The sequence below is a fragment of the Lepidochelys olivacea genome (assembly GCF_965140295.1).
Source record: "Lepidochelys olivacea isolate rLepOli2 genome assembly, chromosome: 4".
Lineage (NCBI taxonomy): Eukaryota > Metazoa > Chordata > Testudines > Cheloniidae > Lepidochelys > Lepidochelys olivacea.
This window is the reverse complement of record NC_140414.1, coordinates 99,187,020-99,202,288: the sequence shown is the minus strand read 5'-3', so window position 1 is coordinate 99,202,288 and position 15,269 is coordinate 99,187,020. Positions and strand designations below refer to the sequence as shown.

The following is a 15,269-nucleotide window of genomic DNA, read 5'->3' as shown; positions in this document are numbered from 1 at the left end:
AATGGAAAATTTAATGCAGTCTTATTTTAAAAACTAAATCTTATAAGAAATATAGTCTCAAAGTTTTACATCCTAAATGACCTTGGCTTCTGATAGATCAGATCTAAAAGATCTCTCTCTATCTGCAAGTAAGCAGAGGATCTGCAAGATAAATTATCTACCGGATACCCACTTAAAAGGTTGATTCATATAAAGCAACCAAAAATTACCCCCAAAGAAAGATTACTGAGAATTAGGAGTTGGATTTGGGTGACACATTTAGGTTTGGAAAACCAGCAATATTTTTTGACAGGCCACCATTTCAATTCCTCCCTGCTACTCCACAATCTGTCAGCATCCATCTCTGTTGACACCGCTGCCATGAGAAGTAGATAGCTGCTAAGGTTTCTCTTTTTTTAGCAGAATCTTATGTAGCCCTTTATGATTTATGCACATTCTGCCTCCCCAGCCTAATGGGAACATGTAGTACATCCCTTCAAATATATATCAGTAAAATGAAAATCAAACCCCCTGCATTACATTGACAGTAGGAACAGGAGAAAACTGTGGCCACGGAAAAATTGCTTATCTTTCAAGTTTTTGGTCTCTATTCAAATGTGGCAATAACCTGAAAATACTAAAGTTTTTTCCTAATTTTTATATTTTAATTGCCAAGACATAACTGTTATAGTGTAAATAGATTAGCTACTGCCATGTTATCCCATGCCTCACCTACCTGGGAGGTTTAGTTCTCGCACAGTTGATGCATACTAATTGGTGTGCAATATGTAAGCTGCACCAGTAGCATACACACTGGATGACTGTGGCCTCTTTCAATTTTCATCACTGTGTACGCATGGGAAGGTCTTGGTATATACTATGTGCATGGCATTCTGGGAGGGTATCCCATGATCTCTGCTTTGCTGCTGAGCAGTGTGTGGTCTGCAATTTTTCCTGCTGTGCATTGTGGGATGCATAGCAGAAGCCAGTGGAAGTCTAGGAAAACAGTGTTTCTGGGCTCAGGAAACCAATGTCAATTGCTGGGAAAGGGTCATTCTGCAGAACTGGGATGACCAGCACTGGAGGGACAATTTCAGAATGGGGAAGGCAACCTTTTTTGAGATCTGTGCTGAACTAGCTCTGGAGCTGCAGGGGCAGTGTATCAACATGAGGTGCTCTGTACTTGAGGACAAATGGGTTGCCATTACCATCTGGAAGCTGGCCACCCCTGAATGTTAACAGACCAGACCCAAACTATTTGGCATCAATTGTTGAGGCTATTGCCATACAGGGGTGTGATGCCATACATAAGGTACTGTTGCACCAGGTTATAAACCTTATTAATGTTCAGGAGATTGTTGATGGCTTTGTAAGCATGGGGTTCCCAAACTGTATTGGGGAAACTGGTATGATCCATCTGTCTATTGCTTGCCCCCAACAGCAGGGTTCGGAGTTTATAAACAGAGAGGGGTCTTTCTCCATTGTGTTCCATGGTTGATTGCCATGGTAGATTCACAAACATAAATGCAGGGTGGTGTGGAGAATCCATGATGCTAGCATCTTTCAGAACTCAGCTCTGTGTACCTTAATGAATAATTAAGTTGTCATGGGATAAGAGGGAAGATCCTTTCATGGATTGAGAACTGGTTGAAAGACAGGGAACAAAGGGTAGGAATAAATGGTAAATTTTCAGAATGGAGAGGGGTAACTAGTGGTGTTCCCCAAGGGTCAGTCCTAGGCCCAATCCTATTCAACCTATTCATAAATGATCTGGAGAAAGGGATAAACAGCAAGGTGGCAAAGTTTGCAGATGATACTAACTGCTCAAGATAGTTAAGACCAAAGCAGACTGTGAAGAACTTCAAAAAGATCTCACAAAACTAAGTGATTGGGCAACAAAATGGCAAATGAAATTTAGTGTGGATAAATGTAAAGTAATGCACATTGGCAAAAATAACCCCAACTATACATACAATATGATGGGGGCTAATTTAGCTACAACCAAACAGGAGAAATCTTGGAGTCATCGTGGATAGTTCTCTGAAGACAGTCACGCAGTGTGCAGCAGCAGTCAAAAAAGCAAATGGGATGTTAGGAATCATTTAAAAAGGGATAGAGAATAAAATGGAGAATATCTTATTGCCCTTATATAAATCCATGGTACTCCCACATCTTGAATACTGTGTACAGATGTGGTCCCCTCATCTCAAAAAAAATATACAGGCATTAGAAAAGGTTCAGAAAAGGGCAACTAAAATGATTAGGGATTTGGAATGGGTCCCATATGAGGAGAGAATAAAGAGGCTAGGCCTTTTCATCTTGGAAAAGAGAAGACTAAGGGGGGATATGATAGAGGTATATAAAATCATGAGTGGTGTGGAGAAAGTGAATAAGGAAAAGTTATTTACTTGTTCCCATAATATAAGAACTAGGGGCCACCAAATGAAATTAATGGGTAGCAGATTTAAAACAAATAAAAGGAAGTTCTTCTTCACTCAGCGCACAGCCAACATGTGGGAACTCTTTGTCTGAGGAGATTGTGAAGCCTAGGACTATAACAGGGTTTAAAAGAGAACTGGATAAATTCATGGAGGTTAAGTCCATTAATGGCTGTTAACCAGGATGGGTAAGGAATGGTGTCCCTAGCCTCCATTTGTCAGAGGGTGGAGATGGATGGCAGGAGAGAGATCACTAGATCTTTACCTGTAAGGTTCACTCCCTCTGGGGCACCTGGCATTGGCCACTGACGGTAGACAGGATACTGGGCTGGATGAACCTTTGGTCTGACACAGTATGGCCATTCTTATGTTCTTATGAGACTTTTCCCCCATGATTACTATGAACATTAATCGTGTGGAGAGTACACTAGTTATCCTGAAACACTCATCTTATAATTTGCTTCTCTAGCTAATTAAGCAATTCACAAGGCACTTGAACAGAAGAAAGGAACTCTTTAAGTCAGTGGCCTCAATAGTTGCAGAATGACAGTGGAGCACGCATTTGGCCATCTTTGAGTCTCAGGCCTCAAAATATGCAGCTATACATCCACGTTATCCCAGGGAAGAGGGTTGGTGAATGGATTAAGATCATTGCAGTGTCTTTTATGGGGTGATAATCTGGCACATTGTGGCATTCCTTATTTTATTTTGTGATTGTAAAATCCTATAACATGCAAAATTTATTCATTTATTTATGATTACAGATTATTTATGAATGAATTTAATGGTTTTGTTATTAAACAACAATTTTATATAACAACCACAAATAAACCTTTAATTAAAACAACAATGAAACACTGCAGCAGAGGGCACAACAAAAGAATGTGGGTGGGGGGAGGTCTCCAGTTCATAGGTGAGTTTATGCCTTGCCTCTACATCTTCTTGTTCTTCTCTCTCCTGGTGTAGAGTGTGGGGTCTTGAAAGAGCTGGGCTTGCAGGTGCAATTGTTCTCGCTACCCTGAGCTTGGGCCAGGGAGTGGACTGGCATCTGGGAGCATGGCTACAGGGGTACAGAGGGGAACACATGAGGGTATTCCCAGTACCCTGTAGTGTCTGGGGCACTACATTGTCTGCAGCAAATCATTCTGCATCTGTATTGCCTCCAGAGGCTGCTTTTACATGTCCCTGTCTTTCTCTACAGTGTTTTTTGCCATGGCAATGCTGTCTCTGGCCACTTCAACACCCTCTCTGGAGAGCTTCCTGTCTTTTTCCCTCTGTGACCCCAAATACAACCTCCAGCTCTCTCTAATGTTTTCAATTTGGGGGCGGGGGTGTGTCAGAAATGTGGTCTGCAAACATTTCATCCTGACTTCTCCGTTTCTTCCTCTTCAAGTTAGCCAGCCACTCAACTGTTGATGAAGACCCTGTCCTTAAGGGTCTGGCTGCTGCAGGTGCCATAGAATAGGAGAGTAGAGGGAAAAACAAGCAGTTATTGTTCATATTCCAGAGAGGCTAGAATAGCATTTTTAAACATGTATTTCTCATTTCCCCTCCCTGAGATTCTTTTCCAGACTTAAAGGGACCTCAGAGATGATCAGTGGCGTGTGCATGGAGGCTTGATTGGGAATTTCTGGGTGTGCATATATGCTGTGTGGATTTGCAGTTGTGCTTTACAAGATACAGATGGTTAGGAATTATATTCCCAGTTTGGCTTTGCAGTTTAGGCAGTGCCTTGGAGGTGATTTTATGGTATCAGAGGGACTAATAAGGGCCATCTGGGAGAGAACGGGAAAGTAATCCCCTCTATTATCCCCTTTAGGTGCCCTGGCTCTCAATAATGTTACACTGAGGCAGGTGACAAGGAGACAGAGAATGGTGTTATTCCAAAAGGCAGAGGACAGACCAGTGAGTTATGCTGTGAAGTTATTCACCAAGATGGTCCCCCCAGAAGTGCTGCAGGAGTAGAAGGGAGTTGTGTGCTTTGCCAGAAGCAAGGAGTGCAGCTATTCCACAGAATGTTTGGACCAAACCTGTGCTATTTCTTAGTATTAGATTCTGCTTTATCTTCCCTGCAGACATGCTGAAAGTGCACAGAGAAACAAATAAGGCTTCAGAAAATCAGTGCAGAACCATAACTGCTCCCATTCTTTTTCTATGTGAGCCTGTGAAAAGCCATTAAGAGCTGCATGGCTATGCTATCCCTAAGGTAAACTTCTTATCCTATATGAATGCATCTTACAGGACACATATACCTCAGCAGGGAGCTGTAGTCTTTGTACCTTTATGGGCATACAATGCCCATGTCTACCTCATGTAAACTGAAAACACTAACTAAACTTTTTTTCCCTGTCACCACTGTCTCCATAACCTGTTGAATTTCATGCACAACTGAATGTTTTCATTATTTGGGTATGCTGCCATGAGGGGAGGAGAAGAATGGTGGGACAGAGGTGACAGCTGTGCCATGCTGCTGGCTATTATTTTGAGCAGGCAGCTTTATTTTGTTGTTGGGGGGGGGGGGGGGCACAGGGCCATGCATTCACTGAGCAGGACAGATGCAGGGAGAGAAAAGGAAACTAGGTAGATTGGTATGTGCCTTCCGTGCCACAAGTCCCTGCTTGCAGCTTCCTGAACAGGCCAGTGTTCCTGTCAGGGTTCTCTCCCCACTCTGAACTCTAGAGTACAGATGTGGGGACCCGCATGAGAGACCCCGTAAGCTTATTTCTACCAGCTTACCCCCTTTCCTGGGGAGGCTTGAGAATAAACAAGATGAGCACAGACCAACCTTGGGTTTTTTTAGGACACTAAAAAAAAACCCCAATCAGATTCTAAAAGAAACAGAACTTTATTATAAAGAAAAAAGGTAAAAGAAGCACCTCTATAAAATTAGAATGGAAGATAATCTTACAGGGCAATCAGATTCAAAAACACAGAGGATTTCCCTCTGGGCCAAACTTTAAAGTTACAAAAAGAAAACCAGGAATACACCTTCCTCTCAGGACAGAAAAAATCACAAGCCAAAACAAAAATAAGCTTCCCTTGCTCGTACTTACTAATTCTAATGGAGTTAGATTGCTTGCTTCCTTGATCTGTGTCTGGCAAGCACACAGAACAGACAGACCAAAACCTTTCCCGCCTTCTCCCGCCCCCAGATTTGAAAGTGTCTTGTCCCCTTATTGGTCCTTTTGGTTAGGTGCCAGCCAGGTTACCTGAGCTTCTTAACCCTTTACAGGTAAAAGGATTTTGTGCCTCTGGCCAGGAGGGATTTTATAGTATTGGATACAGGAAGGTTGTTACCCTTCCCTTTATATTTATGACAGTCCCAAAAGATTCATGCATCATGCACCTTTCCAGACCAGCCTGCATTAATGTCCATGAAATGCCCACAGTGATCCACAAGCACCTGGAGAACCACTGGGAAATACCCCTTCTGATTAATGTACTTGGTGGCTAGGAGGTCTGGTGCCAGAATTGGAATGTGTGTGCAATCTATCGCCCCTCCGCAGTTCGGGAAGCCCATTTGTGCAAAGCCATCCACAATGTCACACACATTGCCAAGAGTCACCGTCTTTCGGAGCAGGATGCGATTGATGGCCCTGCAGACTTCCATCAACTTGAGTCCAATGGTTGATTTTCCCACTCCAAACTGGTTAGCAAGTGATCGGCAGCAGTCTGGAGTAGCCAGCTTCCACAGTGCAATCTCCATGCGCTTCTCCAATGGCAGGGCAGCTCTCAGTCTCGTGTCCTTGCACCACAGGGCTGGGGCGAGCTCATCACACAGTCCCATGAATGTGACTTTCCTCACCCAAAATTCTACAGCCACTGCTCATCATCCCAGAGGTGCATCACGATGTGATTCACTGCTCAGTGCTTGTTTCCTGAGCCCAAAAGCGGCGTTCCACTGTGGTCAGAACCTCCGTGAATGCCACAAACAATCTCGTGTCGTAGCTACTGTGTGTGGTGAGATCAATGTCACACTCCTCTTGCCTTGTAGTTTAAGGAATAACTCCACTGCCATTCATGACGTGTTGGTCAGAGCGAGCAGCATACTGGTCAACAGTTCGGGATCCATTCCTGCACCCCGAAGAGGCAGGGTGAGCAATACACAAACCATTGAAAGACGGCGCCAAATGCAGACAGAAGCACTGGGATTGCTGGGATGCAAAACAATGCATCACAGGGCACTGGAACAGGACCCAGGATACCCCATGACCCCTTCCGCCTTCCCACAACTCTTAGCAGCAGAAGAGAAAGAGGTGCTCTGTGGGATAGCTGCCCAGAATGCAAAGCTCCGAATACTGCTGCAAGTGTGACCATGCTATTGCGCAGGCAGCTGACAGTGTGAACACACAACCGCAGTTTCTCTTCAGCGTTCTCTGAGCAGCGCTGTAACTCCCAGCGCTGTAACTCTGCCATCATAGACATGCCTTTAAGTTAGTACAGGCTAAATCACCCACGTAGAAAAGCCCCCAATCTTACAGAAAGCTGTCTTCAGACAAAGAATAACGTGTGAATTTATTCTCCTTCCACTCCATCCACCTCATTGAGTTACGAACTTTGCACCCCTCTCCCATCCCATTCACTCTCAGAAAGGGGTGTGAACTTCAAATCCTAAATGGAACATTTAAAAGTGACCTGCAAACATGTTGTTTTAGTTGGGTTTGTGCCCTTTTTCACTTTTTTATAACATTATAAAGAGGATCTTTTTTCTACTTGTTAAACGTTATCAGGAAACTTAAACATAGCCTTCCCTGGTATTGCTGGATGATTTTTTGTGGGGGAAGGAGTGTCAGAGGTGTATCCTCCGAACTCTCACTCCTTAAGTGGAGGAACAGGAATGCGGAATCTTTAACCAAGTGCTGGTCTGCTGTGGCAGCGCTTTAACGTGGCTTGTGTGGTCACGGCAGAGCACTGGAAGAGAGCTCTCCCAGCACTCTAAAAAAACCACCTCCATGAGGGGCATAGCTCCCAGTGCTGGTACACTGTCTACACTGGCAATTTACAGCGCTGAAACTTGCTGTGCCAAGGGGGGTGTTTTTTCACACCCCTGAGCAAGAAAGTTGCAGCACTGTAAATTGCCAGTGTAGGCAAGCCCTCAGACATCCTTTCACTCAAGCATTCATTAGGCAATTAAGTTAAATAGGTGTTAACAAAAACCAAAGAGTTTTAAACTCTCTGACAAAACATCCTATCCCTTCTCAACTGTTGGGCTTTCAGACTCTTGGTACAAAGACCTGAATTTCAAATGGAAAAAAACAGGAGTAAGAAACGTGGTTTGTGGTTTTGGTTTGTTTGTTTGTTTGTTAGTTTAAAAAGGAAAACTAAAACAATTTTGCAGACCTTCTGTATTTATCAAAAACAAAAAAGGCACCAGCCTATTTCCCCCTTTATGTCACTTTTAATTTTCAACATTATTAAACATGAATGATCTCATTATTTTCCTTTAAAAAAGGAAAGTCAGTGCAAAATTACATGAATGGGACATTAAAGTTGCATAATTAATTGTAAAAATCAGGACATGCTATTGCTGAAGTTCCTAAAATAATATTAACTCAGGACCGTTCCATACATGCTGCTAAATAAACTATACACTATAAAATACACAAGACATAAATATATTTATCTTATTTTTCTTAAATTAGTAGAATAGAAAACACTACAAACGTAGTACATGGCTGAGTTACTGTTGCATTAGAAACCGTAAATTTTGTTTACCCTGACTTGTTTATTAAATTTTACTTTGATTATTCATAACATTTTATGCATTTAATTACATATATGTAATACGTATGTTTTTAAAATATATTCATATATCACTCCATTTGGGCACATGACCACTAGATAGGCTTCCCTTACTATATCTTTTTCATTGATTATGCTAAGAAAGCAACCCCTGACTGCATTGCAGTTCTGTTCTAACTTGTGGCACAAATTATTCAAACTATTATAATGACACTAATTAATTTCTTCCCAGCAAAAATACTAAGTTTGTTCTAACAGAAGAGCTTGAAGACAGTTTAGTAAGGCAGAAATGCTGGGGGGGATAGCTTTGACTAGCAGGATTTTTGCAATGAAAAGGCCATAGGCTTAGCTCAGGACTGTTTTGTTCTGATTAGATATGCAGTATTATGCTACAATTGGCTCTACTCACTGACTGATTTTAGTTCCCAAATACCTGTCATCACCATCACTGATGCACTCAGGAAGAGCAAGGCTACAGCCAAATAGCATGATGTGTTGATAGCAGCTGAGTCGGTTGAGATAACTGAAGAACTTGAGGAACTTTTCCATTTCAATGCTTTTGACAATGGAAAGAACTGATGTTAGAGTGGTGTGGTTATATGGCAGCATTTGGCACTGGCTGTAGGTGATATTTATGCAGGCACCTGTGAAATCAAAACAGTTAAATTTAGAACATATGAACCAATTAAAATCTTATATGGTGACAGTAAGTATCTGCTGAATTGAATAGTTAACTTTAAACACTATCACTTCACACCATGAAAGAGGAGCATTTTCTTAGTGCTTGAAGAACCTGGAGAAGTTTGGGGTTTAGTTTGGATATGCAGCCAAAAGTTTGGCTTTCACATTTATCTGAACCTCTTGGTTCTTCAAAACTGGATTGGAAACTATATATAACAGGCTCCCTCATGAATTTTACGTTAAAGTTAGGATAGACAGACCATGAGAATACCCTCTTGTGGTATTTTTACATAAACTGTTCTGGCTGAAAGAGGGAAGGAAGCAGAAGAGATCAATTAAGGCTAGTTGGGCCTTCCACAAGCTTCTCCTGTCCTCTTTTTATTTTATCCAGATTGGTTCTCCCATCCCTAATTTTTCTGCAATACACTGAAGGTTCTCAGAGGCCCACAGAAGACCTAGTAAAAATCAAGGGATAAAATCTTGGACCCATTGAGGTCAATGGCAAGACTCCCATTGACTTATTTGGGCCGCAGTTTCACCCAAGGGTTTTTAACATTTCCTCTCCTCTGCATACTGCTAATGAAAGTAAGAGTAAAACACTGACTTGAGGGAGGCATAGTACAGGCGGGCATTACACAAGCCTTCCCATACCACTGCACAGGAGTGCACACCACTCTTGATCTTCAATTCCCTGTTAGTCCCATGCTGAGCACCTTTTGGCATATAGAGTGCCAAGTCTATTTGCACAGAGCCAAATTTTTCAGAAGAATTTAGGGTCAGATTTTCAAGTGCTCGGTGCCCTTAAACAAAGGCAATTTTTCGGAAAAGCACATAAATAAAGGCCAGATTTTCAAAGGTGATCAGCACCCAGTTGCTCCCATTGAGACACCTCTGGACAGATTTTCAAAACATCTCTATATTCAATATATTTAGCTCTTCTGAAAATCTGGCCACTTATTTTGATGCCTATTTTGGGCCCAAAAGTGAAATGCTTGCAAGTGCATGGAATTTTTTAAAAAACATCATAACAGAGTCTCAAATATGGATATGATGTAATCAGTCAAACATCTAGCTTGGTGGTCAGGGCCACCATACCAGACAGTTTAATGTATTTTACTGAACATGTGTAAAAGTAATTTGGACATCCTGAGAAGTGCCCCAATAGCCTATTTATCTTTGCCTGGCATGACTAATTGCTATTAGAATCTGGCTCCTTAATTTTACATTTCTTTAAAAAAAAATTTTTAATCTTATTTTAGAGAAGGATTTATTGAGCCTATCCTTCCACTAAGAAAAATAGTTTCTAGTAGAGGACTAATGAAAATATTAGGGAAAAGCTTATAAACTCCTTCTCTATTATTTTGAATATGTTTGTTCTTATATTCTCTTTTTGTATATACTTCAGTTCCTGTATTCATCAGATCCTTTCCTCTGTGAGCCCAGTTACGCTTTTCAGCAGCGGTGTAGGGCCCAACAGCCACTTTCAACTCAGTTTCTATTGCAAAAAATGATTTGGGGGTAAACAGCACCAAGTGAATTAAAATCAGGTGACGGGCCATGGACTGGTGCTAAACTATAGTCAATGATGCTGAGCTCATCTGAGGAAAGCAGCTCCTTAAATCTGCTCCTAGATCAGTTTTTTAAAGCAATGTGCAGTTCAAAGAAGTCTGGCTACCTCTGGAAAACTGCAGTTCTCTGAGGCCAGGCTCTGAGGGGAAACAGCAGCTGTGCTTTAAATTGCCACCAGGAGGAGCACTTGCCATTAAATATAAGGGGCAAAGAGATTTTACTTTTTCTTTTGGTAATGAAATATTCCAGCTGCACAGATGGTAGTCAGTGCACAGCAGTGATATCATCCAAAAGGCCCAAATGGCTGGAAAGAATTTGACTTTGGATAATCAGTGTCCATAGCCATACTCTGTTTATATCATATCTAGTTTGGTAGAATTTAAGGCAGTTAGGCTGGGGTGGGTAGGGAATCATATTTTTCAATTTTCAAACCATTTGGAATCTCCATGTTTTTACTGGTTGAGGTTTTCAGATAAGCTTTCCCACAACCATTATGATTCATTATTTCACTTGCATGCTGCAGTTGTGTACTTGATCTAGTGGGTGGCCAAACAGAATTAAGTCTCTCCACATCTGCTACTGCTACTGACAAAGGGCTTGTCTTCATTGGCAATTTACAGCGCTGCAACTTTCTTGCTCAGGGGTGTGAAAAAACATCCCCCTGAACGCAGCAAGTTTCAGTGCTGTAAAGCAGTGTAGACAATGCACCAGCGCTGGGAGCTGCGCCCCTTGTGAAGGTGGGTTTTTTAGAGCGCTCGCAGAGCTCTCTCCCAGCGCTCCGCTGCGACCACACAAGGCACGTTAAAGCGCTGCCATGGCAGCGCTTTAGCATTGCCAGTGTAGACTAGCCCCGAGTTATTATTTATTACTGATATTATAATAGTGCCCAAAGGTGTCTATCAGGACTGAAGACCTATTTTTCAAGGTGCTGTACCAATAGAAAAGCATGGTCCCTGCTCCTAAGAACTTAAAGGAAAAATGACTTCTGTTCTCAAACAGAGGCAGACAATGAGGTGGTGGAAGGAGAGAGAAAAAGAACACTGTAAATCTGTTGGCCTGCAGCTGCTTGAAATAATTTTTTTCCCTAAGATCCAAATTTTGCCTTCAAACACCAGTAAGAAATACAATGTACACCTCCATCAGATACAGATTTTGTAAAGATTCTGATTCAGAAAAAGCACTATCAGATTGCATAGGGTTCCTCAGCTTCTCAAATAACTAGAGAATGTTCTGTAGGAATCTATGCTGGACTGGCAGCAGGATGGACTCAATGAGTCTTCCCCGTCTCTAATGTCTATGTGTACTGCTCTCTTCTTTGACGCTACTCCAGTGCTTTTCCTAAGGAATTACTTTAGACCACAGTTTTGTAACGAATGTCAAGTAGCAGGAAAAACCACTTCAAAACTCACAAGAGAAAACATTTATTTAATCAGGAATTGGGACTTCAATCAAAAGCATTATATTTTTTTGTTTGGAAAAACCCGTTCATAATAGGCAATAATTTTAAAACTAAAGGGGTAAACTCAAAGTAATTAAATCAAAACTTCCTACCAACAAATAGACACCGAATTAAATAAGAACATAGTAAACCCCAAAATTTATTAATAAATCCACCACTGAGTTGCCACAATAACAAATGACAAAACATGATATCCCATATAAAGTCTAAATCCACCTTACAAACTCAAACTTTTAACATAATACCAGGTGAATCTGACTAACACTACAACATACTAATACCAAACACACTACAAATCAATTGTAGAATGAACGAGAGATGGGAAAAAATCAGGTATGGGTACAGCAGAAGCCTCAATCCAATAAGAACATAAGATCGGCCATATTGGGTCAGACCAAAGGTCCCTCTAGCCCAGTATCCTGTCTTCTGACAGTGGACAATGTCAGGTGCCCCAGAGGGAATGAACAGAACAGGTAATCACGGAATCATAGGACTGGAAGAGACCTCAAGAGCTCATCTAGTCTAGTCACCTGCACTCATGGCAGGACTAAGTATTATCTAGACCATACCTGACAGAAATGTTTCTAACCTGCTCTTAAAAATCTCCAATAATGGAGATTCTACAACCTCCCTAGGCAATTTATTCCGGCACTCAACCACCCTGACAGTGCGGAAGTTTTTCCTGATGTCCAACATAAACCTCCCTTGCTCCAATTTAAGGCCATTGCTTTTTATCCTATTGTCAGAGATTAAGAATAACAACTTTTTCTCCCTCCTCCTTGTAACAACCTTTTATATACTTGAAAACTGTTATCATGTCCCCTCTCAGTCTTCATTTTTCCAGACTAAACAAGCCCAATTTTTCCAATCTTCCTTCATAGATCATGTTTTCTAGACCTTTAATCGTTGTGTTTTTGTTTTTTTGAATAGAATAGAATATTAGGGTTGGAAGAGCCCTCAGAAGGTCATCTAGTCCAATCACCTGCTCAAAGCAGGACCAACACCCACTAAATCATCCCAGCCAGGGTTTTATTAAGCCAGGCCTTAAAAACCTCTAAGGATGCAGATTACACCACCGCTCTAGGTAAACCATTCCAGTGCTTTTACCACCCTCCTAGTGAAATAGTGTTTCCTAATACCCAAACTAGACCTCCCCCACTGCAGCTTGACACCATTGCTTCTTGTTCTGTCATCTGCCACCACTGAGAACAGCCTAGCTCCATCCTCTTTGGAACCTCCTTCACGTAGTTGAAGGCTGCTATCAAATCCCCCCTCACTCTTCTCTTCTGCAGACTAAATAACCCCAGTTCCCTCAGCCTCTCCTCATAAGTCATGTGCTCCAGCCCCCTAATCATTTTCGTTGCCCTCCGCTGGACTCTCTCCGATTTGTCCATATCCCTTCTGTAGTGGGGGGACCAAAACTGGACGCAATACTCGGGGTGTGGCCTCACCAGTGCTGAATAGAGGGGAATAATCACTTCCCTCAATCTGCTGGGAATGCTCCTACTAATACAGCCCAATATGCCGTTGGCCTTCTTGGCAATAAAGGCACACTGCTGATGCATATCCAGCTTCTTGTCCACTGTAATCCCCAGGTCCTTTTCTGCAGAACTGCTGCTTAGCCAATCAGTCCCCAGCCTGTAGCAGTGCATGGGATTCTTCCTTCCTAAGTGCAAGACTCTGCACTTGTCCTTGTTGAACCTTATCGGATTTTTTTGGCCCAATCCTCCGATTTGTCTAGGTCACTCTGGACCCTATCCCTACTCTCCAGCATATCTACCTCTCCCCACAGCTTAGCATCATCTGCAAATTTGCTGAGGGTGCAATTAATCCCATCATCCTGATAATTAATAAAGATGTTGAACAAAACCAGCCCCAGGACCAACCCCTGGGGCACTCCGCTTAATACCGGCTGCCCGCTAGACATCAAGCCGTTGATCACTACCCGTTAAGCCTGACAATCTAGCCAGCTTTCTATCTACCTTATAGTCCATTCATCCAATCCATACTTCTTTAACTTACTTGCAAGAATACTGTGGGATCATCAAGTGATCCATCCCATTGCCCATTTCCAGCTTCTGGCAAATAGAGGCTAGTGACACCATTCCTGCCCATCCTGGCTAATAGCCATTTATGGACCTATCCTCCATGAACTTTAGTTCTTTTTTGAATCCTGTTATAGTCTTGGCCTTCACAAGGAGTTCCACAGATTGTGCGTTGTATGAAAAATACTTCCTTTTCTTTGTTTTAAACCTGTTGCCTATTAATTTCATTTGATGACCCCTAGTTCGTGTGCTATGAGAAAGAGTAAATAACACTTCCTTATTTACTTTCTCCACACCAGTCGTGATTTTATAGACCTCTATCATATCTCCCTTTAGTCGTCCTATTAATCTCCCCTCCCCTGTTCCAGCAATCCCAGTTGCTTCCTCTCTCCACTAAAGATCCTTTAATTATAGGAAACACAAGAAACATAAAAGAATCTCAGTTATACATAGAAGACTGGGCAGTGGATGTGAGGATGATAAAATGGGGGAAAGGTTTAATCGGCTCTCTATGTTCTGTACCAATATGGCTCATTCTTCTTTTTGAGATGAATTAGGGTTACTCTGTATATTTCACTGGCTGGTGGAGAATGGATTTACTGAGCTGGTGATTTTTTCCATCTCTAACATATATGATCTAAGCCAGATAATCAGGAGGTCTAGTCTTAGAGGACTTGAGCTCATGTACAGTACTGACATTGTAATAGCTGTTGCCAACTAGCTGTTATAACATAAAAAAAGATGCTGGGGACTTTATATAACAGTAAATGGTACATTTATTACTGAGAACCATACAGGTAGACATTCCAGGCTTGCCTGCCTGGCTACAAGTGCTGTAACAAATGCAGTGTGCTTTTGCCGATAAGATTACATAATGATGCCCTCCATACAAGACCATAGGTAATAACTTTGGTTTTTACTCCAGAGTTCCTACTATCATCACATCTCTCTTTTATTCTTAAATTAAATACATACAGTGTAACTGAATTTCAACTTTTTTACTTAACCATATCACCTTAATTCAGCACTCATAAATCTAATTTGAATCCTTAAAAATCTAGAACAATTAGTCTGTTTCTCTAGCCAGCTCTCTTATCACTCTGCCTTTAGAGGTAGTAACAGGACTATCAGAGCTTTTCCCCCGTATTTGAACTGACAATTTGAGACTCAGTAGATTCAGTAGACTGGTCTGGTATTGCTTGCATTTTTGAGTTCTATGTTGACACAGTTTCTGTTTGTTCCATATTTTCATACTCCTGCACAATCCTTTTTATGCTTATCAAATTCTGTTTCTTCTATAGACATCTCCTTCCTCTGTCTTAACAAGATAAGCAGTTGGAGCAGTGTGTTGGTCAA

The 15,269-nt window shown here is 41.7% G+C and overlaps 1 protein-coding gene across 1 annotated transcript in view; it reads right to left on the bottom strand.

Moving 5' to 3' along the window:
* CORIN (corin, serine peptidase) overlaps positions 1-15,269 on the bottom strand; it is a 320,230-nt gene that overhangs the window by 198,885 nt on the left and 106,076 nt on the right. The window contains exon 4 of the mRNA XM_084626359.1: positions 8,593-8,803. Coding sequence (XP_084482485.1) covers positions 8,593-8,803 — 211 coding nt within the window. The remainder of the gene's footprint in view (positions 1-8,592; positions 8,804-15,269) is intronic.